Source organism: Trypanosoma theileri (genome assembly GCF_002087225.1).
Source record: "Trypanosoma theileri isolate Edinburgh chromosome Unknown TM35_Tth_23_V1, whole genome shotgun sequence".
NCBI lineage: Eukaryota > Euglenozoa > Kinetoplastea > Trypanosomatida > Trypanosomatidae > Trypanosoma > Trypanosoma theileri.
Window position 1 is genome coordinate 222,469 of NW_021639865.1, and position 12,658 is coordinate 235,126.

Below are 12,658 nucleotides of genomic sequence, written 5' to 3' on the forward strand. Positions count from 1 at the left end.
TATTATTATTATTATTATTATTATTATTATTATTATTATTATTATTTATTACTTTCCATATTCGTGATGAATGAGAATGGACGTGTGGGTCGTGAGGTCTCAAGCTGTGTAGAGTGGAGCATTGATGAATACGGCGCGGGTGGCGGCTTCGCATCCACCACTATTGTGATTGAAACCTGCACCTCAGAGGCCGGCAGCAGTAGACGTAGTAGTAAGAAGAGCTCCAGCACAATACGCCGGCGAAGGAGAAGACGACACCAACAACAACAACAACAACAAATGTGGCTTACATGTGCAGAGGATGATTTCTTTCAACCGCCCATGTTGAGACCATCTTCTTCTTCTTCTTCCTCTTTTGCTGGGAAAGTGCGTTCGGCTGTAAAGACCCCGTTTGTTTCTGGATCTGCTGGGGCACCATATAATAAGAAACTCCGAAAAAAGAATATGCAACAACAACAACAACAATCCCATCCATCTCAACCATTATTCTCCATTGGGTCCACAGCCCGGGGGTCGGCGGTTAATAATAATAATAATAATAATAATGAGAGAGAGACGAGTTCCTCCTTCTTCATATCGCCCACGCATCAGGCGGTGGCGGAGGCGACCACCCCGTGGGACACCGCCGCGGGTTCGGGATCGGTGCGATATCAATTTTTTGGGCAGGGCGGTCTGCCCGATCGTTTGGCCTCCGCAGCGGCATCTCAACGAAAACCTCATCCTGGTAGTAGTGATCAGGCTCATCATCCATATACGAATAATAATAATAATAATAATAATAATAATAATAATAATAATAATAATAATAATCGACCTTTATGTGAGAGAATGTTGGGAGATAATTTGGCAATGGTTGGGGGTGGAAGTCGCGTGCTGGCGCCACTTCGATCACCCTCGCTATTACCACCGGTGCAGTTGCTACCGGCTAGTAAGGCAGATGTTAATATTGATGTATTGGAAAGATGCCTTTTGGAAACACGTTTGGACGATGACGATAACTTTTCACTTTTGTGAAGAAAATAGAAGTAGAAATGGAAATGGAAAAAAAAAAAATGTGTGTAATTATTTTTGATATTTTCCTCCATGATTAAACAATACTTTTTATTGTGCTTGTCCAAATAGAGGTTGTGTTTTTGTTTCTCTATGTAGTCTTTCGTGTATTCGATATATATATCCCCCTGAATTCTTGAGGTAGGGGAAAGAATGGAGATTTAAGAATCCTATGGATGAAAGAGCTTGAAGAAGAAGAAGAAAAAGGAGAAGACATATGTGAACAGGATAGAAAAGAAAAGAAAAGAAGAAAAAACATATGCAAAGAAAAAGAAAAAAAAAAAAAAGAAAAACAAAAGAATAAAAGAAGAATGATGTACATGGGTGTTTGGGGTGTAATACAATACTCTCTTTCAGCCATCTTTTCTCTCTCATTCTTTCTCGATTTCTTTTTTTTTGGTGTTAATTCCTCGTTGAAAAAAAAAGGAAATTGATGAAAATGGAGGAAAAAAAAGGAGATTTATTGGGAGTTTTGGATCTTTTCTTTATTACTTCTGGAAATAATCATTAATCATGTGAACTTTTTTTTCTCTTCTTCTTGTTTAATTATTATGAATATTATTAATATGAATTACATATTACAGGTGCAGAAAAAGTAAAAATAAGAAACAGAATTAAAATAAAAAATAAAAAAACAACAACAACAATAGCCAAGAAAAGAAAATAAAATAAAATAAAAAGAAAAATAAAAAAAAAAGTTTACCTTAAAAGGATGACGACAGACACCACGCATGTGCAGAAACACACCGTTCTGCATTTAACGTATTACGAGATCTTTTCTCTTGATCCCACTGCAAAGAATATTGACTTGGATGCCGTCCAACGCGCCTATCGTCGATTCGCCCTGTTATTTCACCCGGATAAAGATCCCACACCCGCCGCACGAGAGGCGTTTGATCGTATTAAACTCGCAGCAGAAACATTAGCGGATCCACAAAAGCGAAGAGATTACGATGAGGAACTTCTTCACGCCTCGCATCGACAAGATAGACAAGAAGGAATAGGCTCCGCACGGCAGAGACAACAACAGGAAGAAATGGAAGAAGAGGCCCGAATGGCAGATATGATATTACGGCAAAAAGAGGCGGAATCAGCCGCTAAAGCCGCCGCCACTAGAGAAGAAGAAGAGGAAAAGGAGGCGGCAGCAAAACAAATGCTGCATGAACTCACGAATGTCTTGACAACACCATTTAAGCGAATGGAATCGGCATTAGTATATGAGTGGGATATTGATGAGGATCTTCTTCAAATGAAAGAAAAAGAAGTGGATGCACTAATGCGAAAATTACGTCAATATGATAATACCCATGGTGGGGAGCAGAATGATACAGTAGGTGTTCGTACTGCTGGTACAAAACGGGAGAGATCTGAAATATAGACAATTGTTGAGGTGTAAGATTATTATTATTATTATTCTTATTATTATTATTATTATTATTATTATTATTGTTGCTCTTTTTTTTTTCTTTATTCTTATTCTTATTTTTATTTTTCTTATTTCTGAGAATATATTCTTGGAGAAGAAATACATTTATATCCTTGAATAAAGAAAAAAAAAAAGGGGGGCGAGATGTTTGTTTACCAGTCGTATGCTTTGCTGGTGTGCGTTTTTTTTTTTTTTTTTTGTTCTTCTTACTACTACTTGCTCCCCTTTATTTTGTTTCTCTATGGCTCTTTCATTGTCTTTCTTTCTTTTTTATTTTATTATACCTTTATATCTATTCTTCACATTTATTATTATTTTTTTTTTTTTATCTATTTCTGCATTTCTTCTTTTTTTTTGTTTTTTCTTCTCTTTTGCAAGTGTGTAGATGCTCGGCAATCGCAGTTTGACGGAGGAGCAAACCCTCATACGGCGGCACTTCATTGACTTTTTCGAGTCTGAGCGGTATGAGGAAAAATACCATCAACGTATACAAGAAATGATGTCCGCCGCCAAATCACGACTCTTACTGGATATGGGAGATCTCCTCGACTTTATTCCCGTCTCCGCTGGTTTTGATAATAATAATAATAACAATATGAATAATAATAATAATAATAATAATAATGGAGGAACAGCCGCCACTCCACATTCGCTTGGTATAGGAATTATAAGAGAACCTGGGAAATTTGTACCTCTGCTTGAACTTGCCTTACATGATGTTGTGTTAAGACAACAACCAGAATATCTTAAAGTGGATTACCGTTCACGTGCAGTACATGTTGGATTTGAAGGTCCTGTGGGAGTTGTGTTATCACCACGAGAATTATATGCAAGACATTTGAATACGATGGTAGCATTAGAAGGTATTATTACACGACAATCATCTAATCGTCCACGGGTATTAGAATCTGTACATTATTGTCCAGAAACAAATAAATTTACACGAAAAGAATTTCGAGATCAACTTACTCCAATGATAGATAGTACACATCTTCCTACAGTAAATGTAATGCCCAAAACTGATATGGAAGGACATCTTTTACGTACAGAATTAGGATTATCTACTTTTATGGATTCCCAGTGTGCTATTTTGCAAGAAGCCCCTGAAAGAGCTCCAACAGGTCAACTTCCACGTACAGTTGAACTTCGATTTGATGATGATTTAGTAGATGTTGTTAAACCAGGAGATCGTGTTATGTTAGTTGGAGTTTATATGGCCTATACAACATCAGATAGTAAAAGTTTTCAATCTATTGTATTGGTAAATCATGTGGTTCCTCTTCAGGCCTTTACAATGTATCGTCGTGTACCGGCAGTAGAGGAGAAACTCATCGCATTTGCACAGAAATGTATACAAACCGATGGTCCTACAGGTGTATTGAACGCATTAAGTAAAGCTGTGGCTCCTACAATTTATGGAATGACGTATGAAAAGAAAGCGGTATTATTACTTATGGTCGGTGGAGTAGAACGTCAAGCTCATCAATCACATGTTCGTGGAGATATTAACGTTCTTCTTGTGGGTGAACCATCTACGGCGAAATCACAATTACTACGATTTGTACTTGGTGTATCTCCATTAGCACTTAATACAACTGGTAAAGGTTCCTCCGGTGTTGGACTCACCGCTGCGGTTTCTGTAGATTCCTACACCGGTGAACGTTCACTCTCTGCAGGAGCGATGGTATTAGCAGATCGTGGTATATTGTGTATTGATGAGTTTGATAAGATGAGCGCACAAGATCGAGTGGCTATGCATGAAGCGATGGAACAACAAACCGTAACAATTGCGAAAGCTGGTATTCATGCTTCTCTTAATGCACGTTGTAGTGTATTAGCAGCTGCAAATCCTATTTATGGATTTTACAGTGTACATCATCGTCTTGCTTTTAATGTTGGATTACCAGAATCTCTACTTTCTCGTTTTGATCTTATCTTTATTGTCTTGGATAAACACTCTTCTGAACATAATCGACGTATTGGTAGACATATTCTTCGTAATCATATGACGGCAACTCCTGTAGGAATTGATCAGACCGTAACGAAAACAGTTGTGGATAGTGTAGAATCTGTTTGGGCACAGTCTGCAAAAAATAATAATGGAAATAATACTAGTGGTGGTGGTTCTAGTGTTAGTAGTGGTGGTGGAATGGACTTTCGAATGTCCTCCACAAGTACGGGAGAACCTATTGTGGGGGTTGACTTTTTACGTGCCTATGTACAACTCGCTAAACAAGGCCAACCATTACTTACAGAAGCCTCTCAACAATTGGTCAGTCAACATTATGTGCAATTACGTGCAGAACAACAACAAGAAGGATCTAAAGATGGTTTCTTTGTTACGGCACGTACATTAGAAGCCATAGTACGTCTTTCATCTGCAAATGCTAAACTACGTCTCTCATCTACAGTAGATGAGGAAGATGTCACCAGTGCAATGGAGTTATTACGGGCTTCTGTACATGCAGCCTCAACAGCCGCTATGCAGCGGGATGAGGATAATCATGCAACGGCGGCAGAAAATCGTCCAGGGAATAAACGTGGAGTTCAGGCATTACAAGGCGGTGTAAATAATAATAATAATAATAATAATAATAATAATAATAATAATACACGTGCTCGTCTTGAAGTGGATGGGGCGGCGTTAACTGAAGTGGAAGCTGAGGCCGGTCATAATAACGACACTTTATTAACAGATGCCAATACGAATCTCTTTATTGAAAGGCGGGTAACGGAACTCCTGCGAGAAATACAAAGAGAACAACATCTCTCTGTTCGCTTGTCGGAATTACATAAGAGATTGAAAGGCGGTAGTAATACTACAGCTATTACAGAAGCCACAACTATGGATCATTTGCAAAGAGTGGTTTTAAAACTTCAAGGAGACAGCTTTGTGTATGAAGAATCTGACGGAGATGGTTGGATTCAGTTTATTTAATAGAAATATAGAAGCATCATTGCTTTTTTTTTTTTGGTAAACAAAGATTCAAAGAAAAGAAAGAAAAAGAAAAAAAAAATAGTGAAAGGAATAAAGAAAAAAAAATTAGTAGATAGATAGAAGTGTAGACGGGATATGAGCACATGTACATATATATACATTACAACGATAGATACAATAAAGTATCAAACTGTGTATCTTGTGTTTTTTCTTTTTCTTTTTAGGGGTTCTTGTATGAATTGATTTTTCACCCACTTTTCACTTTTCACTTTTTTCTTTTCACTTTTCTTTTTTTTATTTTTCTTTTTTTTCATTTTTTATTTATTTATTTTACTTCTTCACCCCATTATCAATTGATGTTCCTATTCACGTTATACCTCTCACTCTTTTTTTTTTACATAGAGATGCACGGAGTGACAAGGGAGTGGGGGGTTGTATCAACAATGACTGAAGGATATATATATATATAGAGAGAGAGAGAGATATTATATAGTCATATTTATTCTTCTTGTTGTTAATTATATGATTAAATTCTTCACTTTCTCTCTCTCTCTTTTCTTTCTCTCACTGTATATATTGATGTATGTATATACGTCATTTCCTTTGTAAACCATTATGACTGATAATGGCACCCTAATAAAAAAACAGCACAGAAAAGAAAAAAAAAAAGAAAACAAAAAACATAAAAGAGAAAAAAACAAGGCTCTTCTTATTCTACATCTAAGAGTATTAGTTGTGGTTATTCCCAATAGCGTTACTTCTTATGCTTCGTCTGGCTCTGGTACTTTACAGTAAACAGCCCCAGCAGGTGTTGGGCACCACTGTGCCGTCCTTTCACAACTTCCCCTATCGAGCTCAGGACGTCCTCCACCTCTACCGCGACTTTCTCCGCCTCATTCACCAATACCCACCGCAGGAACAGGCGGATTTGCGATTTCGACTACAGAATGAATTTCACCGCCGTCGGCATCTCAGCAGTCCAAAGATGATCACAGCAGCAATTAAACGGGGTGAAGGGGTTTTGGCGGTGCAGCGGAGTATGTTGGAATCCCGCATGCTGCGGGCTCGTGCAGTTTCCTCAAAAGAAAAAGGTGCACAAAGTGTGGATGGTGTTTGGGATCAATTGTTATTGGTTTCTGGTCATGTCTTGCCGGGTTTACGGAATTACAAACCCTCACGGTCAGTGACGAAGGGGTCCTATACACAACAGGCCACCACACAGGCAGTCTACTCAAGAAGGAGATGAGATGAGATGAGATGGGAGAAGAAAAAAAAAAGAAAAAGAACTGGTGGAAGTTTTTTGTGGTGTAATTAATCAAAAAAAAAAAAAAAAAGAGATAAAGATATTGGCTCTCTTTCTTTTGTTTATTTATTCCTTTATTATTTATTATTATTAATATTTTTTCTTATTTCCCTTATTTTTTTTTTTCGCATGTGGGAAATAATGTATATTTCTCATTACTATTACTATAGCTGTTTATAAAAACAAAGAAAGAAAGACAAAAAGAACATGTAAAGTAACGGTGAACAGAAAGGATGATTGGTGTAAACCTTTACAATAGAACTGTGATGAAAAATATATATATATATAAATACGCATGTAGTACTACATCTTTTATCACCCATCTCCATGGTACCACCCTGTGTATCACTAGAGTAGATTAAAGCCCAAAATCTCATTATTACACTCTGTGGTAAAGTTAGAGAATGGACAAATACTAACGCTAGTATTATTTGCTTTTTGCTACCTTACCTCTTTGGCAATATTTTTTGTTCCTAATGAAAAACGAGAAGCATCCCTTTACTTAACTCGACACACTTCACATATTGGTGTTGTTCGTACAGTAGTTCTTCTTAAACGGGACTTGCATCCTGGTGTTGCGTGATACTTTTTTTTTTTTAATTTACTGATTTTACTACACTATCGTATTTATTATTATTTTTTTTTATTGTTTTTCCTTTTACTTTTATTTATCTTTAATCCTTTTCTGATCTTTGGTGGATTCTCTGACGTGGACAAGCTGTTGAATAGTGGTATCAAAAAACCAAAATAACAGTAAAGAGAAAAGAAAAAAAAAAAAAAAGAAAAAAATCAGGTGAATCTCTGGAAAGATTGAAAAAAATGCCGTTTGGAGCATTTCCTCCGCAGCCGCGTCGTCGAGTTGTTGTTACTGGCCTTGGGGCAGTCACTCCACTCGGTCACTCCGTCGCCTCCACTTGGGCTGGACTCTGTAAAGGCATTTCCGCTACTCGCTCTTTGGCGGAAGCCCCTTTCTTTTTTCCCGCATGTTTGGAAACGGATCGTCGACTCTCAGAAGAAGCGAAAGTAAAGTGTCGTCAACAATTGTTAACTGCCATGCCATGTCAAGTAGCGGCTGCGGTTATGCCAACAACAAAAACAACAATAAATGCAGAAGGAGGGGAATCATCTCAGAATATGTTTGCACCAACCTCACGTGAGTCCCGCGCCACCTTGTTTACACATCATGCTGTGGAAGAAGCACTCATACATGCAGGAATTCTAGAAGCCGATGGGAAACGTTTTCACGCACCGTGTGCGATGGACCGCATTGGTGTGAACATTGGTGTGGGAATCCCTTCCCTTGCGGATGTCAGTGATGTTGCGTACAATCTATACGCTGATCCCTTACGTGTAAACTACAGCCGTGTGAATCCCTTCTTTGTGCCAAAGATCCTTGGGAACACACCTGCTGGTTTAACGGCCATCCGCTACGGTCTCACCGGCCCTGTTGGCAGCGGCGTGGCGGCGTGTGCGACTGGCGCGCAGTGTTTGGCGGAGGCGGCCTCGTGGATTCGCAGCGGGCGGGCGGATGTTGTGATCTGCGGAGCTGCAGAGGCCTGCGTGACGCCAGTGGCGATGGCGGGCTTTGGGCGCATGCGGGCACTCTGCACAAAATACAACGACCGTCCACATGCCGCCTCACGTCCATTTGATTCCGCACGCGGCGGGTTTGTGATGGGCGAGGGATGCGGTGTAGTTGTGCTGGAGGAACACGAACACGCACAGAGACGAGGGGCAACCGCCTTTGCGGAGTTACGCGGGGTTGGACTCGCAAGTGATGCACATGATATTGCCGCCCCACACCCGCAGGGAAGAGGCGCGCAGTTGTGTGTGCGATCGGCACTACTCGACAGTGGTGGTGTGCCAGCAGAGGCCGTGGTGTATGTGAATGCACACGCCACAGGGACAATTGGTGATGATATAGAACTGCGAGCACTTGATGCTGTGTTGAATCACAATAATAATAATAATAATAATAATAATAATAATAATACTGGTCATAATGATAGTCATGATAATAGTGGGAGTAACAGTAAAAGAGAACGGAGTAGACCATTATGTGTGAGTAGTGTAAAAGGTGCGATTGGTCATCTTTTAGGGGCAGCAGGTAGTGTAGAGGCGATTGTGGCTATTAAAGCTCTTTACCATCAACTTGCACCACCCAATGTGAATTTAGAAACCCCATCTGCCACAGATATGGAGTGTATAATTCTACCAAAAGGTCAGACTCCACATGAATTTCGTGGAGAGGCGGTTATCTCAACAAGTTTTGGATTTGGTGGTGTGAATACGGCACTGCTCTTTACACAAGGAGAGACGGCAAAGGAAAAAGGGGATTAAAGGTCAAACAAAAGAAAGAAAAAATAAATAAGAAGAGGATATAGAGAACAAGGGGATGAAGTATGGTGGAATAATGAAAAATCCCAGAGAAGACAATTACCATAAAGAAATTTGATAAATGAAAATTGAAAAATGTACGTTTCTGCATCTGTTTGTGGGGGTATATGGACCCTTTGTTTTTTTTTTTTTAAAAAAAATTATTTATTTTCTTCACACATGCATGGAGTCATTTTTTACTCTTCTTGTTTATCATTATGACTATTGTTATTATTTTTTTTTTTTTCTGGTATTTGTTATCTCGTGTTGTTGCTGCATTTTTTTGGAATTTTAGAAGAGGAAGAAAAAGAGTGAGTATCTCGTTGACATGAGAAGGAAACTTAATGGGGAAATACATGTTTGTTATTCTCTTCTTCATATGCTGTATAAGTGTATTATTTACCACTGCTTGCAATTAACGTTTTTTTTTTTTTTTTTTCTTTTCTTTTCCTCTTCTCTATGTCTTTAATTTCTTATAATACGTATACGCTACGCATTGTATATAATTTTTTTAAGGTTCTTTTTGTAGTGTTTTTTTAAATTCTTTTTTGTGGCTTACTGGGTTTAATCTAGGGTTTGATTCGGTGATTCACAAGGCAGCGGTAAGAAAAACAAAATAAAGAAAAGCTATTGAAGGGTGTATTGTCATTGGAAGAGATTAAAAAGAGAGAGTTATTTAGGGAAAGGAGGGAGGAAGAAACAAAATAGAAACGAAATCCGCATCAGCAAAGTAGGTTGAAGAAAATAAAAAAAGGACATTTTCTTTTTTTCTTTTTATTCTTCTTTGTTGTTTTGTTTTCTATTCAAAGGGAAATAGGTTCTTGTAATTATTGTTTATTTTGAAGGAACTCGTAACAATACAAAGAAACACGGATTGAGAGAGAGAAGAAGAAGAAGAAAAAAAAAAAAGGAAAAAAAAAGCAAAAAAAGAAAAGATAGAGGACTACATTATTTCTAGTTTTCTCAGATTTTCTTTTTTTCATTATTTACTTGATTTTACCACACAATCTTCTTTTTTTTTTTTTCTTTTCCTCATTCTTTGGATTTGGGTCGGTTTTGTGTAACAAAAATATATAGTGTCATTTACAACACATATATATAAGTATATATATATATTATCTATCTATCTATCTATATATATATATATATATATTTGTATATACTTGAGCTGGTAATAACCATTTTCATTTTCTTCACATTCCGTGTCAAGAATATTGTAATTTTTTGAGGAGGACATCAGATGGAAGCACCAGCCGAACTGCCCACAATGGAGAAGATAAAGGAGGAACAACAGGAGAATCAACAGCAACAACAAGAAGGAGAACCCCAGCCAGAACAACAACAACAAGAACAAGATGAACAACAACAACAACAAGGTGGTTCTCATAATGGTGTAGAAAATGATACCCAAAATCAGACACATAATGAGGCGAATGAAGAAAAAACTCAATCCACCGAGTCGTCGCGTGTGCTGCGCCTGCACGGTCTGCCATACTCTATAAAGGAAGAACACATCCGCACTTTCTTTGCGGACTTTGAACTTGCGGAAAAGGAACCCATCTTGTACTTCACAGAGGGTCTCCACCGCGGTACAGGATTTATTCGCCTCAAACGTGCCGAGGATGTTCCTCTGGCCATTCAAAAACTACACCGTCAACACATTGACCCCACTCGCTATGTGGAACTTGCGGCGTCTAGTGAAGAGGATCGTCAACAAACACTTGAGCAGCAGGAGCAGAGCTGCAAGGTCCATGTTCTCCGCCTTCGCGGTCTCCCCTTCACCTCCACGGAGGAGGATGTGACGGAGTTCATCAAGTCCGTGAAGGGCGTGGTGCGTGTGGACATCTGCCGCGATCTGGAGGGCCGCAACACCGGCGATGCCTTCGTGGAGCTCGCCAGCGAGGAGGACGTGGAGCAGGCGAAGCAGCTGCACAACAAGACGATGGGCTCGCGCTACATTGAGGTGCTCTCGTCGACGGTGTACGACCGCGATGCGATCATGCGGGCCGCGAGCCTCCGGAGCCGGCGGGAGCGGCGGGGGGGCGGCGGCCGCGGGGGCTCCGGCGGGGCGGCGGCGATGGGGGCGATGGGGCCCGGCGGCGGTCCGGGCGGGGCGATGGGGCCGATGGGTTACATCGATCCCCTCCTCGCCACCTACATGGGCTACTTCCCACACCTCTTCACCCCAGAGCAGCAGCACATGCACCATCAACAGCAGCAGTTTAACCCGCATGATCGGATGGCAGGAGGGCCACCAGCACCGTACCCAGCAGGCGCAGGTGCCCAGCCGCTCTTCTCCATGTTTCCAGGGCAATCGTCTCTTATGGCTCCACGGCAACCAAGTACGCATGTAGTTCGCATTCGCGGTGTGCCATATACGGCGACAGAAGAGTCCATAGCGGAGTTTTTCACTGGTGTGAAGATCCCACCGCAAGGGGTGCATATGGTCTACAATGAACAGAATCGTCCTACCGGGGAAGCTTTTGTGGAATTGGAGGATGAGGGTGATGTTGCGGCAGCTTTGGACAAGAATGGAGGGGCGATGGGCAATCGCTATATTGAGGTATTTCAAAGTAGTGCTGCAGCAATGCAACGACTCGGCAGTCCGCTTACAGGGATGATGGGAATGATGCCTTATCCAGTACAGGGACTTGGAATGATTCCACAGATGTTTTACTAAATATATTGTTGCTGATTGATGATGATTGGTATCTGTACCGTACGTCAGTGGGCCGGCAAAAAAAAAAGAAAAAGAAAAAAAAGGAACCTAAAAGAGTAGGGATGCAAGCCGTAGCAGTAGAGGAAAGGAGATGTGAAAAAGAGTAATGATGAAAGCAAGATTATCATTGTGTACTCCCTTATCTGTTAATAGCAAATAGGTTTCTTCAAAAAACTTTGTCTGTCGTTTCATGTATGTATGTATATATCTACATGTGTGTGTATGTCTCTGTGTCTTATTATTATTATGATTATGATTATTTTTTTTTTATTATTATTTGATGAAAACGAAAAAAAAAAAAGCACAGCGGAAATACCTGCATACATACATGTATATATATACATATATTGAATATAGAGGGGAAAAAAAAGAAGACAAAGAGGAAAAACTAAACCGAAAGAAAGAAAGAAAGAGAGAGAGACCCTCACCCCCTCAAAAAAAAAAAAAAAAAAAAGAAAAAAAAAACGAAAAAAAAAACACGGAGAGAAAAGGGGATAAAAATGGGGAGATCTACAGCAATACAAATACATTCGGACAAACACACACATAAATATGCGCAGGGTGAAAGGGTGTGTTTGGTTGTGGAATTGTGGGCGTCTGTAAATGGTTGGGGAAAAAAGAGAAAGAAAAAAGCAATATATATATATATCTATATATAAAATAAAAAGGAAAAAAAACAAAAAAAGGAAAAAAAAAACACTCGCAGGAAAAAAAAACGTTAAAATAAACTTTAAAGGAGTTTATGGTTATGTGAAAAGAACGAAGATCAAAGGGAGGAGAAAAAAAGAAGAAAAAGAATGGTGGTAGTATCAACATCAGATAACAAGAAAAAAAAAAAAAAAAAAA

The 12,658-nt window shown here is 39.5% G+C and overlaps 6 protein-coding genes across 6 annotated transcripts; all 6 read left to right on the forward strand.

Annotated features, from left to right (window-relative positions):
- Window positions 1-66: 66 nt before the first annotated feature.
- TM35_000231890 (uncharacterized protein) lies at window positions 67-1,014 on the forward strand (the record flags this gene model as incomplete). The annotated part of the gene is made up of 1 exon (XM_029027429.1): window positions 67-1,014. The coding sequence occupies one exon, from the start codon at window positions 67-69 to the stop codon at window positions 1,012-1,014; it is 948 nt and encodes a 315-aa protein (XP_028881284.1).
- Window positions 1,015-1,762: 748 nt separating this feature from the next.
- TM35_000231900 (DnaJ chaperone protein) lies at window positions 1,763-2,428 on the forward strand (the record flags this gene model as incomplete). Its single annotated transcript, XM_029027430.1, has 1 exon — window positions 1,763-2,428. One exon carries the CDS (start codon window positions 1,763-1,765, stop codon window positions 2,426-2,428), a length of 666 nt encoding a protein of 221 aa, XP_028881285.1.
- Window positions 2,429-2,861: 433 nt separating this feature from the next.
- TM35_000231910 (minichromosome maintenance (MCM) complex subunit) lies at window positions 2,862-5,414 on the forward strand (the record flags this gene model as incomplete). The annotated part of the gene is made up of 1 exon (XM_029027431.1): window positions 2,862-5,414. The coding sequence occupies one exon, from the start codon at window positions 2,862-2,864 to the stop codon at window positions 5,412-5,414; it is 2,553 nt and encodes an 850-aa protein (XP_028881286.1).
- A 763-nt stretch (window positions 5,415-6,177) lies between these two features.
- Window positions 6,178-6,660, forward strand: TM35_000231920 (uncharacterized protein; the record flags this gene model as incomplete). Its single annotated transcript, XM_029027432.1, has 1 exon — window positions 6,178-6,660. One exon carries the CDS (start codon window positions 6,178-6,180, stop codon window positions 6,658-6,660), a length of 483 nt encoding a protein of 160 aa, XP_028881287.1.
- An 876-nt stretch (window positions 6,661-7,536) lies between these two features.
- TM35_000231930 (beta-ketoacyl synthase family protein) lies at window positions 7,537-9,057 on the forward strand (the record flags this gene model as incomplete). The annotated part of the gene is made up of 1 exon (XM_029027433.1): window positions 7,537-9,057. The coding sequence occupies one exon, from the start codon at window positions 7,537-7,539 to the stop codon at window positions 9,055-9,057; it is 1,521 nt and encodes a 506-aa protein (XP_028881288.1).
- A 1,276-nt stretch (window positions 9,058-10,333) lies between these two features.
- TM35_000231940 (heterogeneous nuclear ribonucleoprotein H/F) lies at window positions 10,334-11,773 on the forward strand (the record flags this gene model as incomplete). Its single annotated transcript, XM_029027434.1, has 1 exon — window positions 10,334-11,773. One exon carries the CDS (start codon window positions 10,334-10,336, stop codon window positions 11,771-11,773), a length of 1,440 nt encoding a protein of 479 aa, XP_028881289.1.
- Between the last annotated feature and the right edge of the window lie 885 nt (window positions 11,774-12,658).